General features: G+C 39.5%; 1 protein-coding gene across 2 annotated transcripts in view; it reads left to right on the forward strand.

The window, feature by feature from the left end:
* Nucleotides 1–13328, forward strand: part of TAPT1 (transmembrane anterior posterior transformation 1) — a 73807-nt gene extending 60479 nt beyond the window's left edge. For both annotated transcript variants that reach the window (XM_026699742.2, XM_026699741.2), the window contains 5 exons: nucleotides 5772–5831; nucleotides 6558–6626; nucleotides 7003–7079; nucleotides 8810–8967; nucleotides 11695–13328. In XM_026699742.2, the coding sequence (XP_026555527.2) occupies nucleotides 5772–5831; nucleotides 6558–6626; nucleotides 7003–7079; nucleotides 8810–8967; nucleotides 11695–11924 (594 nt within the window). In that variant the 3' untranslated portion in view covers nucleotides 11925–13328. The remainder of the gene's footprint in view (nucleotides 1–5771; nucleotides 5832–6557; nucleotides 6627–7002; nucleotides 7080–8809; nucleotides 8968–11694) is intronic.
* The last annotated feature ends 1124 nt before the right edge of the window (nucleotides 13329–14452 follow it).

Raw genomic sequence — 14452 nt, forward strand, 5'->3', positions numbered from 1 at the left:
CTGAGTTATAGTCGTAAGTTGAGGACTACTATACTTTTTTTTAAATTGATGGTCCTTTTATGTATCTTTTTTTTTAAAAAAAAATACATGTCTATTGTTACAAAGTTGAAGTACAAAAGAAATAGGAAAAGAAAATGTTGAAGCACAAAGATGGAAAAGCAAGATGACACTGTATTTGAATTTATAAAAACCTAGTGAAAATTCCTGTATCTATAATTCAGTTTTGATGTATCTATATATAATAAAGGCCAAAACTAAGGATTTACTAAACATTACAATACACATTAATAGCAGCAAGAATAAACTTAGCACAAGACCCAAAAAGAGATACATCGAATACACAGGGAAACTAAAATGAAACAATAAGCTGCAATGCTAAAATTGACACTATACATCCATCATAAAAGTTAAACTAAATGTCTTCCTTATATACAATATATTACATAGCTAGGCAAATTTAGACATATGTTTTTAGGACTCACATACAAACTAACAGCAATTACTAAGTGTCTAAACAGTGGTTCATGCTTGGGGATACAAATAAAAGGAAGAGGTAGATAATTATTTTTTCTCATTTCCTTCAATATTTTAAATTACTATTCTAGGTAGGATTGAAATCTCCAGTTTACATAGGGGTTCCATTTCAGGAGCTATACCAATCTCAATACGAGGGGTCTGTCAGTGTCTGATGTCACAATAAGCCTTAGGGTTTCTTATGGGGCCCCATTCTCATCTCTATTGGTTCAGTGACAAATGTCATGTTCCCCCCTCTCCTCCGCTCCACTATTGACCTGTCCAGCTGGCAGAAAGCTGCAGGTACTTTAAGTTTCCTGAGTCACAGAACCAGTTTTTTGACTTCAACCCTATCCTTTATACTTTTCTTCTAACCACATACATGCTTCACAACTTCACTAACTGTCACTTTCCTTAAACACCTGTGTACATTATTCTCAGTTCCTCATTTTCAACAGTTTCATTCTTCCTGTTTTAAACATTCATCCAAGTGCATACTTTGCAAAAATATGTTTTCACAGTTAGCAACGGCTCAGCAGGATTACAAATAGTTTTGGTATATTTTGAAACCATCCTAGCTGAAAACTATGGTTCATGTCTCTTTCTTCTGGGGTCTGCTATTACCCATAGAACTTATTGAATCTAATAGATCAATAAGCTATATCCTTGATTCTCACAAATTCAACTTCTTTGACTAGGACATACCATCCATGGAGGGTATGTGGTGGCACCCCTGGAGATGCAGGTGTAATAGATGTTGTTATTCAGCCCATCTTGGAAACACTATATCAGCACGTCTTGTGGCCAGTGGGTTAGTCTGCATACTAGGCTATGGAATTCTTGAGTGTAGGCAGCCATAGGTTACCAACCTTGGCTTATGATTTTGATTCTTGTCCTGGCCTTCCAGTCCACGAGGGGATCTTCAAATCTCTTCTGGAGGGCTGTCATGAACCAATTCAGGTTGTGCAGCTCCGGGCATCATCATTGTTCAGGGAACCATTCACTCTACAGTACTCCCCTCCAGGACTAGGGTCACACTTCTCACTTTGGCCCCTTCTGTTGGTACATTGGCTCCATATTCATGCATGTAGGACCGCATTTGGGTTAGGAACAATGCCAATTGCTTTGGGTCTCCGCCGAATCTCACCCCAAAATCTGGTTATCTGTGCTTTCTTGATTGAGCAGCCCAGGTAGCGGCAATGGCTGGGCTGCTGGAGCTGGAGCTGATTCTAGGGGAGCAGGCGCTTCAGCAGCCACTGTAGTGGGTAAGGCCACATCATTGTCTGCCTGGCCCTGTGCCAGTTGTGAGCAGATGATGGTGCTATCTGAGCTAGAGCTTCACATGCTCAGAGGTTGTCAAAGGTGCCCTTCTGGAATTTGATGGCTTGTTCGACAAGCAGCTATCGTGGTCTGGTCACTTTGTCCTCATCCTCGGCACAGGTTTTTTTCCGACAACTTCCTTGGCTCCCCTCGGTGAAGGTTACTTTGGAGGGTCTCTCCACTCAATCATCCTTCTTTCTGACTCCCAACAACCATTGGGGTTTTGGCTGGTTGTCGCAGCCCTTTGCCTCCCTCAGCTATTCGGGGTATTCTTCTCCACTTAGGGGCCTTGGTTTGGCCTCCCCCCAGTTACCTCTTGATCGCTCTCTTGCACAGACACCTCATGCACAGTCCCCACAATAGAGGAACGTCTCTGGGTTGATCAAAATTGTAGATCTAGCTTAATGAAAGTAAAGTTAGATCTGAGTATTCCCATGCAAAGTTTACTAACAACTCCTAAAATATTTCTATGTCTTCTAAGAGTTGCCAACAGAAAGGGAGCGGGGAGCAGTGCAGCAGCTTGCAAACCAAAATTGCATTCCATAAATGTTTTCAAAGATAGTAACTAGGTGATTGAAGTTTCTGCCGCACAAAATTCTAACTGGAGAGCATGATAAATGACTCTTGGTTATGGATGTGTCCCATTGGAGAATATGTATTACAATACACCCAGGGGTGGGGGAAACCAGGGTCAAGGGTAACGATTCAGCTATACCCAGGCCGTTCCAGGTGGGGAAGAAGATTTATCTCCACCAAATACTTGAGCTTAAGACTCCCTAGCAAGAAATTGGGGCCAAAGTGCATGGGACCATTCCCCATAGTAAAGGTCATCAACCCAGTCACAGTGCAACTGAAGTTGTCCCGACTGTTAGGGAAAATACACCTGGTATTCCATAGTAGCCTCTTAAAACCCATGGTGGGATCAACCCAGAGGCCCCTATCTTTATGGGGATCGTTTGGAATAGAAACAAATGCCTCAGCAAAATATTCATTTTTATAATTGCAAGCCTTCCTACCATTGATCCTACCAATGCAAAGTTTTCCATTTTTCCAAGCCCCCCCCCTTCCCCGCTAATGATTGTATCCTGGAATGAGAGGAACATAGGAGGTTAATTCAGTCAGTCCCTAACCACCTCTCCCCCCCACCCTCCAGGAGGACCCTTTGGCTTATCAGGGAATTGATCATGGAATTGCTTCACTATCTGCCTTCACATCCCAGCTCTTAACCCACATAGCCCCAGACAAAGGGTATCCGTTCCAGTGAACTAAATATTGCAATCAACCCCTGTGTAGTTTAGGAATCTAAAATTCTCCTCACTTCATAACGGGTTTCCCCTTGTACCACTATTGGCTTGGGTGCTGATTCCTTTTGAGGTCTCAATCTTGGGCTGACAGCAGGCTTTAGTAAGCTGCTCTGAAAGACTGGGATATGCGTGGGAGGTTAAGCTGAACTGTTACTGGGTTAATTACTTTCATTATCAGAAAGGCCCTAAGAACTTAGGTCCTAACTTTTTGCTGGGCAGTTTCAATTTAATGTATTCGATTGACAGGTAGACTTGATCTCCCACACGGAAGGGGGGCTGGAGAGATTGGTGCTTGTCTGCTTGGTTTTTTATGTTTCTGAGGCTTCTGCTAGTGCCGTGTTGGCAAACCTATGCCACGCGTGCCGGAAGTGGCACGCAGAGCCATTTCCCCCGGCACGCGAGAGGTTGCCCAGAAGAGCCACACTGTGCATGCACACGCACGTACCGCTGCCCGACAGCTGATTGTCGGGTATCTAGCACGCATGTACAGGACGCAGAGGGGGTACGCGGGAGGCGCATGTGCAGAGACATCCTGCGCGCAAGGGGAATTGCATGCGCAGACGTGCGGTGCACGAGGAATTCTTGCATGTATGCGCAAAGACGCACGGCACAAGGTGGGAATCGCATGTGGAGATGCACACTGCACAAGGAGGGTCGTGTGCACATACTCAGGGGCGTGGGGGGCCAGCACGCACTGCCTTCTGGGTGCTGGCACATGACTGCGCGTAAGCAAGTGCACGTGCAAGTATTGGCACGGGAGCTGAAACAGGTTAGCCACCACTATGCTAGTGCTTTCATGGTGTTTTCCCAGCCCTTTTTTAACAACTCCATCCATTCAGCTAGGGCAGGGGTCTGCAACCTTAAACACTCAAAGAGCCACTTGGGCCAGTTTCCCCAGAAAACAAAACCCTTGGAACCACAAAACCTGGATGGACGTGGCCAACTTGATGTCACTCACTCCCAGCCATGCCTACCCAGATTTTGTGGCTCCTGTGTTTTATTTTCTATGGGAAATAAATATCTCCCCCTCTATGTCTCTCTCTTTCCCTCCCACTCATCTCTCTTTCTCCCTCTCTATCTCCCTCTCTCGTCTCTCTTTCGCTTGCTCATCTCTTTTTCTCTATCTCCCTCATCCCTCTCTCTCTTCTCTCTCTCTCTCATATCTCTTTCCCTTTTTCTCTCTGTCTCTCCCTCTCTCATTTTTCTCTCATCTCTTTTTCTCTCTATCTCCCTGTCTGTCATCCCCCTTTCTCTTTCATTTATCTCTCTCTCCCTCTCTCTCCCTCTCCCTCCCTCCCTCCCTCTCTTCCTCCCTCCCACTCCCCACCTTTACTTCCCAATCCACACACTCAGGGAATAACTGTAAAGAAATTCAACCATGTTCTCTCTGTTTCTGGAAAGATACAAAAATAAACCTTGCCTTGCAAAAGGAGTGACTGTCGGGTTGTTACATCACAGCGCCACGAGGTTGCCACCTTCGATCATTGCACGCACTTCAGAAAAGCGTCATCCCAAGCAGCAGCACACTCACACAGGCACGCAAATAGTTCCTGGGCGCCCCCGAAGACACTCGGCAGGCAAAGTATGGGATGAAATTCCCTCCCCCCCCCCCAATTACCAAGGCAGTGTCTGCTAAATCCTTGCACAACTGAGCAAGGTGGAGAGGAGAGAGTAGACAGAGCCATGTCGTCAGCTGACAGATTCTTCTCCCCTGGGATGTACCTTAGCTCAAAGTTAAACCCCCAGGAATACTGCAGCCAGTGGATTTGGTTGAGGAAGAGTTTTCAGGATGATTTTAGGGCTTTGATGTTTCTGTGAACAGTCCAGACCTTGAAGAGCATCTTTCTCACTTCCAAGAAGTGCCTCCAGGAGAGGAGAGCCCAGCAGACTGCGTAGGCCTCCTTCTCCCGTATCACCCACAGCCTCTCGGTGTCAGTGAGCTTTTTGGACACAGACACGCAAGGCAAGTGCCATTCCTGTGGCTCCTTTTGGAGGAGCACTGCTGCCCATTGGCATGTTGGCTTGGACTGATAGGCGGCATTCACGGTCGGGGTGCTGGAGAATTGGCTCCTTGGCGAAGAGACACTTCAATTTCTTGAATGCTTTTTGATCATCCAGCATCCAGGCCAGCAGTTGAGTTGGGCGCAGTTTCGCAGGAGCGGGGGAGGGCTGTTTTCAGTAGCTCTGTTAGGCCACTATTGCGAATGGTGGAATGAATTGCCTGTAGAAATTTGCAAACCCCAGGAAACTCTGGAGTTGCTTGTGGGTGCAAGGGAGTTACCAATCTAGCACCGCTTTCACCTTCCCTGGATCCATTTCGATCCCCTCGCTTGACACTTGGTAGCCCAGGTAGTCCAGGGAAGTCTTATGAAATTTGCACTTAGAGAGCTTTGCATAGAGCTTCACAGCTGGTTTGGCAGGATCTGTTTTACCTTCTATCTTCTATCCTCCTTTTAAGGACACAAACACATATCCCGATTATTATCCCTAGTCCAGCTGAACCAACCAAATAGTTTTATTTTTAAATAGTTTTCATATGCACATTTATGTATCTTTTCTCTCTAATAATAATTGCCTGCTACTAATCTGACAAATGGTTAATAAAAGGATTTGCATATGTTATCCTGTCTGCAGGTTTACAGTGAATACAAAGCCAGCCTTGCCTTTGACTTTGTTAGCAGTCGACAGAAAAATGTAAGTGTTGGATTGTAGTTTTATACATCCTCTTTTATTCAGCACAGGGAAATGCGCACATTTAATTAGATTGGCTTGCAGTTAAATTTTACATTAGGAAGAAACTTGAAAAACATTGCAATCTGAGAGATCACCATATGTAACTTGGATCTCTGTGTGAAGTTGAACTTCCAAAGACATCCCTGTGGCCACAAGCACATAATTTAATTTCCAGTATTCCTAGGAAATGCCTTTCACTTGCACTATTTACATCATAATGAAGTAGGAATAAAATATTGTAGTAAGTAATCCTAGTTTTAAAACCATTCAGTGCCTGTTAATTTGTATGATCTCGGGGCCTTCCGTTTGATGATTTAGAAGTGTCAGAAAATTCTCCTAATGACAAATTTGACATATTTTGTCACTTTTGCGGCAACAGGTATAGAAATAGATTGCTATTTACTTCAGCTGCTCAGGGTGGCCTGCAGGTTTACTGCTTCCTGGTGTTCTCCCATCAAAGTACCCTTCAAGGTACTAACCCATCAGATTTTCTTGTTTGTTTGTTTTTTCAGCTAAATTCTGCCCCGAAACACTAATATCTGCTGATCAGTTGTGAACTGACTTTAAATTCCCTTTATGAGTGTGATTTTAAAGTAAATAAATTTGCAATACTTAAACATATTTAGACTTACTTCAATGTTTTGCCTGTTCCAATGCTTTTTTTCACGGTCTCCTCTCTACCTCCAGGCATATACAGATTACAGTGACTCTGTTTCCAGGCGAATGGGCTTTATTCCACTCCCACTGGCTGTTTTAGTAAGTCATATCTTTTTTCACAAAGTAGCTAGTGAAAATTGTCCCAAAGGATGAAATAATATTTCCCTGAGCATGGTAGTTCATAAAAATAAAATAATATTGACTCTTAATTTTAAAATTTGGATAACTCTATACTGTAATTGTGGACTTGGTGAACAAGATTTTCAAGTTAAATTGAGATGACCCTCTGTCTTGGGTTAGAGTATGGGTTATTGTATGTTATTGAAATAAAAATGTGTGTCACTGCTATCTGTTAAAATAATTTAACATGGGGTATCTTAAATATTACATCATATTTAAAGTAACTTAAACAATTTCAACTACACACTCATCTCTTTTCAGAAATAATTTTAATCCCTGTTATTTCTCTTTCTAGCTCATTAGAGTTGTTACAAGTTCTGTAAAAGTCCAAGGGGTCTTGTCCTATTCCTGTGTTATTCTTTTCTGTTGTGGGTAAGTGCAAATCAAATAATTGTATAAAGCTTATCTGTAGGAAAAACAGAATACCAAAAAACAACATGCAAAAGTTCTTACACTGAAGTCCCATTTTTGATTATCAGCACAACAGAGTTGGTAAAGGAATGCTAAGTACAAAGACTTAAGCTTTTAGTATATAAATAAAATGCTTAGAACTACCGCAAGATTTCTTTATCATGACAATTATTGCTAATCCCACTGGTTAAATATACTTTGTCTCATTTAGCTTTTAAGAAAATATTTTAATTAAATAAATACAACACGTGATGGCAAAGGGTACACAAAATTAGAATAAAAAAGGAAATAAAAGCATACAAGATGTATACTTGCAGACATACACATATTAATAAACTGACGCCATGATTTATTTATTAGTCATCCATATTTATACTATTGAGCAGTTCTGAAAACTGCTCAATAGTTGAAGTCACCTGTTTATGTTTCCAAGGTTAGACAATAAGTCTTTAGCTAATGTGTTCATTTTCTCTTTACAAAAGTCAACTCGCACTTTAAAACATGCTTCCAATTTATTTATTTATTGGACTTTTGTGCTGCTCATCTCATCTAGAGGCGACTCTTACTAGAAGGCTAAATTTCTAAAGATGGAAAAAATTTATTTTACAGAATTATTATCCACCATAACGTTTATTTTGAAAGCAAATCCTGCTACTTTTAATGGAATTAACTTTCCACTAAGTACATTTGGTATCATAATTTGGTATCAATGCCCAATTCATGATTTAGTTAAGATTTCCAGGTGTTGGCAAACTATTGCAGTAGGAAATTTCATGATGAATAATAATGAACAATAATAAAATAAAATATTTTATCATCAGATTAGTATACTTTTATCCAGCTGGCTTGAAGATGTCAGGTACAAACTTTTAGAATTTATTGCAGAAATCAAATCCAGAAAGAACACATAGATGACTGATTCAGCAGGACTCATTAACTTTTTTATATACATAATAATATATGAGTAAAATGTACAGCACCAATAGTAGATTCTTCCAACGTAACACAAGCAAAAGACAAGCAGCAGCTTCAGAGCAGAGAACAGAGATAAGCCACGCCCAGACACTTCCTTTTACTTTCAGTTTCTAATTCAGCTCACATTGGCTGATCTATTGCCTTGCTGTTCATTGGCTGACTTTGTTACCATGTCTCTGCCAGTTCATGAATATTCTGACACAAACCTCTCTATTGGGTGTGGAAGTACAAGGAAAGGTGTGAGAGTGCGTGTTTGCCTTCCCTGCTGCCCCTGACACAGTCAGTATTGTAGGGTGTTGACGTTAGAGTATGATGGTAATATGTTGCAGGCTAATTATTGGGAGGCCTCCTTGAAGTTGGACTCAGTAGCATCTTCCCCCCTCACCTTTTAAGAATATCACTGGTGGCTGGGTGGTGGGTCTTCATCTGCCTCAGCCAGATTTTTGCGAAAAGCAGAACCACGTGTCCTGGTCAAGGCAGGCAAATTCATCTGAAGCCCCTTCTTGGAGGCACATCAAGTACTTTACAAAAGTGAATCCAGGCTCCCTGGCACAAATGTAGTACTTTTGTCCTATATTTCTAATTAATGCACAGCGGAAACACGCACAGCAGAAACGTTGTGTATGTGTTCTACTAATAATCAGTTTGAGGAGGCCTCTGGGGAGGTGAGTTTGTTCAGGCCGTGATACCTAATCCTGTGTTCTTATTGTTTTCAGTTTAATATCACTTAAGGTACTCAACAGCATTGTTTTGCTGGGAAAGTCCTGCCACTATGTCAAAGAAGCAAACATGGAAGAGAAGTTGTTCAACCCACCTCCTTCCAGCACCCCAGGAAAATCAGTCGGCAAACAGAGCAAGTACAAGTCTCCTCAAGGTAAGTGAAACCTCAAAATGCTGACTCCGGTATTAAGCAGAGGCATCTTATTTGACTCAGTATAAAGTGACTGGTAGCATCTAAAGAGCTAAATCTTAATAGTTCTGAATAAAACCAGCTTTGGACTTTTCTCCTCTTCAGAAGAATTTTGCAGGATTTGAAGTGCATATGAACCCTCAGCAGTCCTTATATTGCTTCAGAGTCTTCAGACCATCCTCCAATGTTTATGGCCCATGCGTGTATACTCATGCATTGAGAGGACATGGTATGATCTCAAGAACAAATGGGATATCCTAAAGCTTTGCACCCTTCTAATCCCCTCCCCAAATACCAATTTTTCCTGTTATCGGGAATTGTAACAGCTCAAAAAGACTTCAATAAGCCTCAAATGCTACCACTACACCCTTCCTCCAAAATCCAATAATTTGGCTCTGTTTGGCTTAATATAATTGTGATATTTTGCCACCAGTAGAAAACCAAAATAAAGTCTGTCCTCCTAGAATTGATGCAGTTATTGGAGGCAATATTTTGCTCTTTAAGAATCTTATACTTACTTCTACATAGAAGTAAAAAGAACAGTCTTGATAGTTGGGATATTTTTATGAAGGCTCATTTAGTACAAAGGGTGGCTTATTTTGTGTTGCTAGGAGGTATAGATTGGTGCAAAGGAGAATAACAGGTCTATTCCAAACTCTTGAATACAGTATAGCTTCCTTGCTTTTCACACAGGCATGCATGCAAGGAAGTAAGTAAGGTAATAGCTTACATGGCCCTATGTGTTACAGAAAAATTGGCCAAGGGAACAATTTTTAAGGACAAGATTTAAAAAACCCATTAAAATCCCACAGTAAAACAATGAAAGTGCACTCTGTGCCTGTTTTTTCATCTTGCTTTTTATACAAGCAGTCCTAAAAATGAACCCACTTAAAAAAACAAGCCAGACCAATGCATTCTTTTCAAAACTGCCCATGAACATCACAGCAGCTGCATTAAGTTTTCTTCTTCATAAGGCGGACTTTTATATTTTCAAAGCTCATTGAAACAAAACTTTTTGCCACCAGCATTCTAAAAACTCCAGACATAATATTCAGGATACAATTCAAAATTCTAACTTCCCCATGGCACAGTTTTTAAAATGAGTACAGAGCTTACCTGTCAAAGAAGCAGCGATCATTTTATGAGTCCCAAATGGTTTGCTGTTCCAAACACAAATAATTGCTTGTTCTTTCTTTCCCCTTCCTCTCTTCAAAGGGCTCTAGCAAATGGCAGTTATACCTGCTATTTGATTTGCTAATTTGCTCTTTCAGTTTTCACTGCAGAAATAGTTTACATAAATAGATAAATAACAGATCTAGGAAACAAATAAAAAAGCAAGCTGCAAGAACAGTGTTACTTAAATAATCTCATTTGTCCCAAGATTGGAATAAAAAGTGGTACCCCAGCTAATTTGGGTAAAAATTTCCTCCCATTTGTTCCATTTCTGATTAGGAAGTTTTCTATTTGATTAAAGAGCACCAGCTTCAGGAAGATATAATTCTTTAATGTGATATTTAAAGCTTTTCCAAGTTAGTGCTCATAATTATATGCTATAATTATATAGTCCCCCCCGTTGAATGAAGATGTGTTTTATGCTGTCCTGTGCTAAGAGTTCCTATTGTTATGACAACGGAGACAAAGCTTCATCTTACATTTTTGTGTAATGAGTTGTTCTATCTGCTAAGGATACTCAAACCACATTCAAGGCTTCATGTCATGAATGCCTATACACACCTTCATGCTTTCTTATTTATCGGCTGAAAGGTCCTATATGAAAATGGTATCATATGTCATCAAAGAACCCAAAATATCACTTAGTGTGGAACATTATCATTAACAAACCAAAGAAAATGCATGACTGAATTCTTGAAAACCCAAACAAAGTAGTTTGAGTTGTCTTGTGTTTTCCCTGAGACAAGGTGCTATATTACACCGTTGCAGCAAATCCAATGAAAAGTGTAATGGCACCTTTGTATCTGGTGAAAAAGGCTGCAATCCATTTGTTAGTCTTGAAAATGCCATAAGGGTGTTGCTCTTTGACTCCCCTGTTGAGGTAATTCCCCGTTAGGAGAATGAGCGCATACAGGGAGATGTATTTAGTAGCGTATACAGTAGTGTTTGAATAATACATACATAGCACACAGATACACTGTGCAATAAATGTAGGTTTTTACTTCCAGAAAGGTTTAAGCAAAGTTCGAAATAAGCAGTCCAAAATCATTCACAGGTAAATCAGTCAGTTTTTCAATCCAGGGATAATTCAGTAACAAATTCCAGTGTCAAAACCAGTTCAGTATCAGACTTAAATCAAATCCAGGAATATCAGTCAATTAGGAAAAATGGAGGAACAGCAATACTTTCCAACAGAAAGAAACAGAGACTTACTCACACTCTCTCTGAGACTAAGACTAAGACAACCCAGGTTTCTGGCTCCATTTTATGGCCCTTTGAGAAAACACCCCCAACTACAGTTTTGCGTTTTCTTAACGATAGTTTTAAAATGTTTATCCTGGTTTATATATTTCTAACCCAAATACCTGTTAGGTGATTTATATTCCTAACACATACACCCATTCCTCCCTTAGAAATATATTTTATTGGTAGACACTGCACTAGAGTCTTTTTGAGTGAGTGGCTATAGTGATCTGTGATAAAGACAACAAAATAAGTTTGTGCTTATATTTCACACAGGACTTTCCACTGAGGAAGGCTTCTCTGCTTCAGTGACCAGTCAGCCTGTGCACCCAAAGGAAAATATAGCTCCCCAACTGGTGACAAGTCCCTCTGACCAGTTTCTGACCACTCCTGACGGAGATGAGAAAGACGTATGCCAAGACAACGCAGAATCCAAATTCAGATCTACAAAGAAAGATTTGCTGGAGATAGACAGGTTTACCATTTGTGGAAATCGAATTGACTAGCAGACTGTGAGTGAGAGACTGAGCAGTTGGAACAGGAAGAGCTGTCAGTGACAGACAGATGCCAAATAGGCATACCAATATTTATTTAAAACTTAAATTATTAAACAGCAAATCTATTGACGGGGTGTAAGTTGGCTTAAAAATGGATCAAGCATCAGCTTTGTAACTTTGGTATTTTGAAAAATGGAATGAGTTTTTTTTTTTTAAAGAAAGAAAGAAACCAGAGCTGCAGGGTCACTTTTCTGAAAAGTGACCTACCTCTAAACCCCTTTTCCTATATGAATCTGTGCTTCATTGACACTTTGTTTTGCCAGGCCATAGAGAATTTTGAAAAAAATCTTGAGAAGCACCTCTCCCCTTGCTTTCCGGAGCAGATCTCTCCCTCAATTAAAAATTACTACTACTGTCCCAAATCTTAAGCTTTTAAATCAAAAATTAATCATAACAAGGAAAAAGTTGAAAGTTTGAAGAAACAAGAAGTCAGGAACGTATCCTTTGCTCTTCAGCATTTTAAGTATCAATGTAGAAATCAGTATGCTTCAGTTCCAGCTGCCAGCCTATTCACTGCAAGAATTTTCTTTGTGTTATATGTCAAACAACTGAAGAGTATTTCTTTTTTTTTGCTTTGGCTGGAAAAGCTGCATGTCATCAAACAACAGACTGAAATAGATTTTCCTGAAAATTAGCTTTATGAAATGCTTGGTTTTGAAATACGAAGCAGCTTCACTTGATGTGTATAGAGGAGTGCACAGAAGATTAAGACAAGAATTATGGTTCTTTTTAGCTCAACATATTTAAGAGCAAATGTATACTCAAGGTGCTCCTTTCTTCTCTATCCTCAATGCCTAAGAAACACAATGCAATATCAAGTGTCTTTTTTTTAAATATAAAGCTAAATTTTGTGTGTTGAATAATAAGCAAATCTTTGGCAATTTACTTCTTAGCTCTTGCAGAGTGGCCAAAACAAATATTTTAAAATGCTAAGGTTTGAAGTCCAGAATACTTTTATTATTTCCCCAAAGTTGAGAAGATGACTACGTGGGAATGGTATCCTGACAAGCAGATTTCAAGAAAGAAGGCAGAATGGATTGTCAGGTGTTTCTAATCATTTTCTCCCCATGCTGCCAACCTCCTTTGATCAGCTTCTCAACTTAAGAGAACATTGTGGGAGAAATGTAAAGCTTGAAGTTGAAGTTTACAAGAGATTAATTTCATAGATGTGCTGCTTCTGGCAAATTTGATTCATTAAAAATTCAATTCAGAACATTTTTTAAATCTTATAATTTGATTTTATTTAAAATGTAGCTGAAAGGAAGCTTAGAATGATCTTTTCCTTGTAAAATAATTATGTATGGATTTTATAAGTGCATCTTGTGTGTCAAAATAAAAAAACTCAATTTTGTAGCTTTTGTTTACAAAAGAAAACAGCAACTATATATATTCAAGACTCCTAGCTTTTTTGCTAGAAGAAGTTTAAAGGATGTGGAAGCTAATTGAGTTTTACTTCAGATCCAACCATCCTCAAAGTATTCTATGCACACGTAAGAGAGACAAATCTTCCAGCAGGAGCCCTAAAGATTGATGGGCGGCTCATGTTTGTGTGGAAAATGCTGTTGGCAGGTTCATATATCGGTGACTACAAAGAGTATCTGTATGTCATTTGTGCTGTTGGAACTTTATATTTCTTGGCTGAAATCCTGACTAAATCTCTTTTGGTTTTATCTTTTGCTAAAATTCCATTGGAAACAGCCTATGTTGAGAAAATAAGCTGTTTTTACCATTTCATAGTTCCCTTAGCACTGAAAACAAAAATTGACCTGAAATTTGCTGAACTTGACCTAATTTCAAATATCCTAAAATAAAAAAACCCAGTTCATTAGGATATCCTGTTTTTTTTCTATTTTGTATTCCCTTAGTAATAGGATTCTGATTACATTTACTAGAATTGGTCCATTACCACCACCTATGATTTTTATACAGCATATATCTCATCAAATACAAATAAACTTCTAATAATTTAATATCCTTCCTCCCTTTCCCTCCCTCTCGCTCTCCCTCTCCCTCTCTCTCTCACATACACACACACACACAAATATTTTAACAAAGCTTTGTTCTCAACTCAGAAAGAAGTAAATAAATAAACACAATCTTAACTATTTAAAAAATCCTGAAATACAACCAAATACAGATATATCCATGATTCAAAGAAATCTAGGAGTTGATGAGAGTAGAGTGGAATAACCAGGCCTGTCTTTGAACTTTTTAAAGAGCACCAAACCTTTACAGAAATGAAATTCATTAACTCAATGTTACTACCACCCATGTCCAAATTGACTCTGGGCAGTATGCTATAAACAAAATAGAAAATATAATATGAATAGAAGAAAAAAGAATTTTATTGTAATTTTAAATGTACACTAATCAGCATATATTAAAATGAAATTTCTTTGCATTCAGCTCTCAAAGGAGAGCTTTATTTATCTATATTATGCATATAGCCATATACACAAACATAGGACACAGAGAAA

Source organism: Pseudonaja textilis, chromosome 6 (assembly GCF_049901715.1).
Source record: "Pseudonaja textilis isolate UNSWEBS1 chromosome 6, rPseTex1.2, whole genome shotgun sequence".
NCBI lineage: Eukaryota > Metazoa > Chordata > Lepidosauria > Squamata > Elapidae > Pseudonaja > Pseudonaja textilis.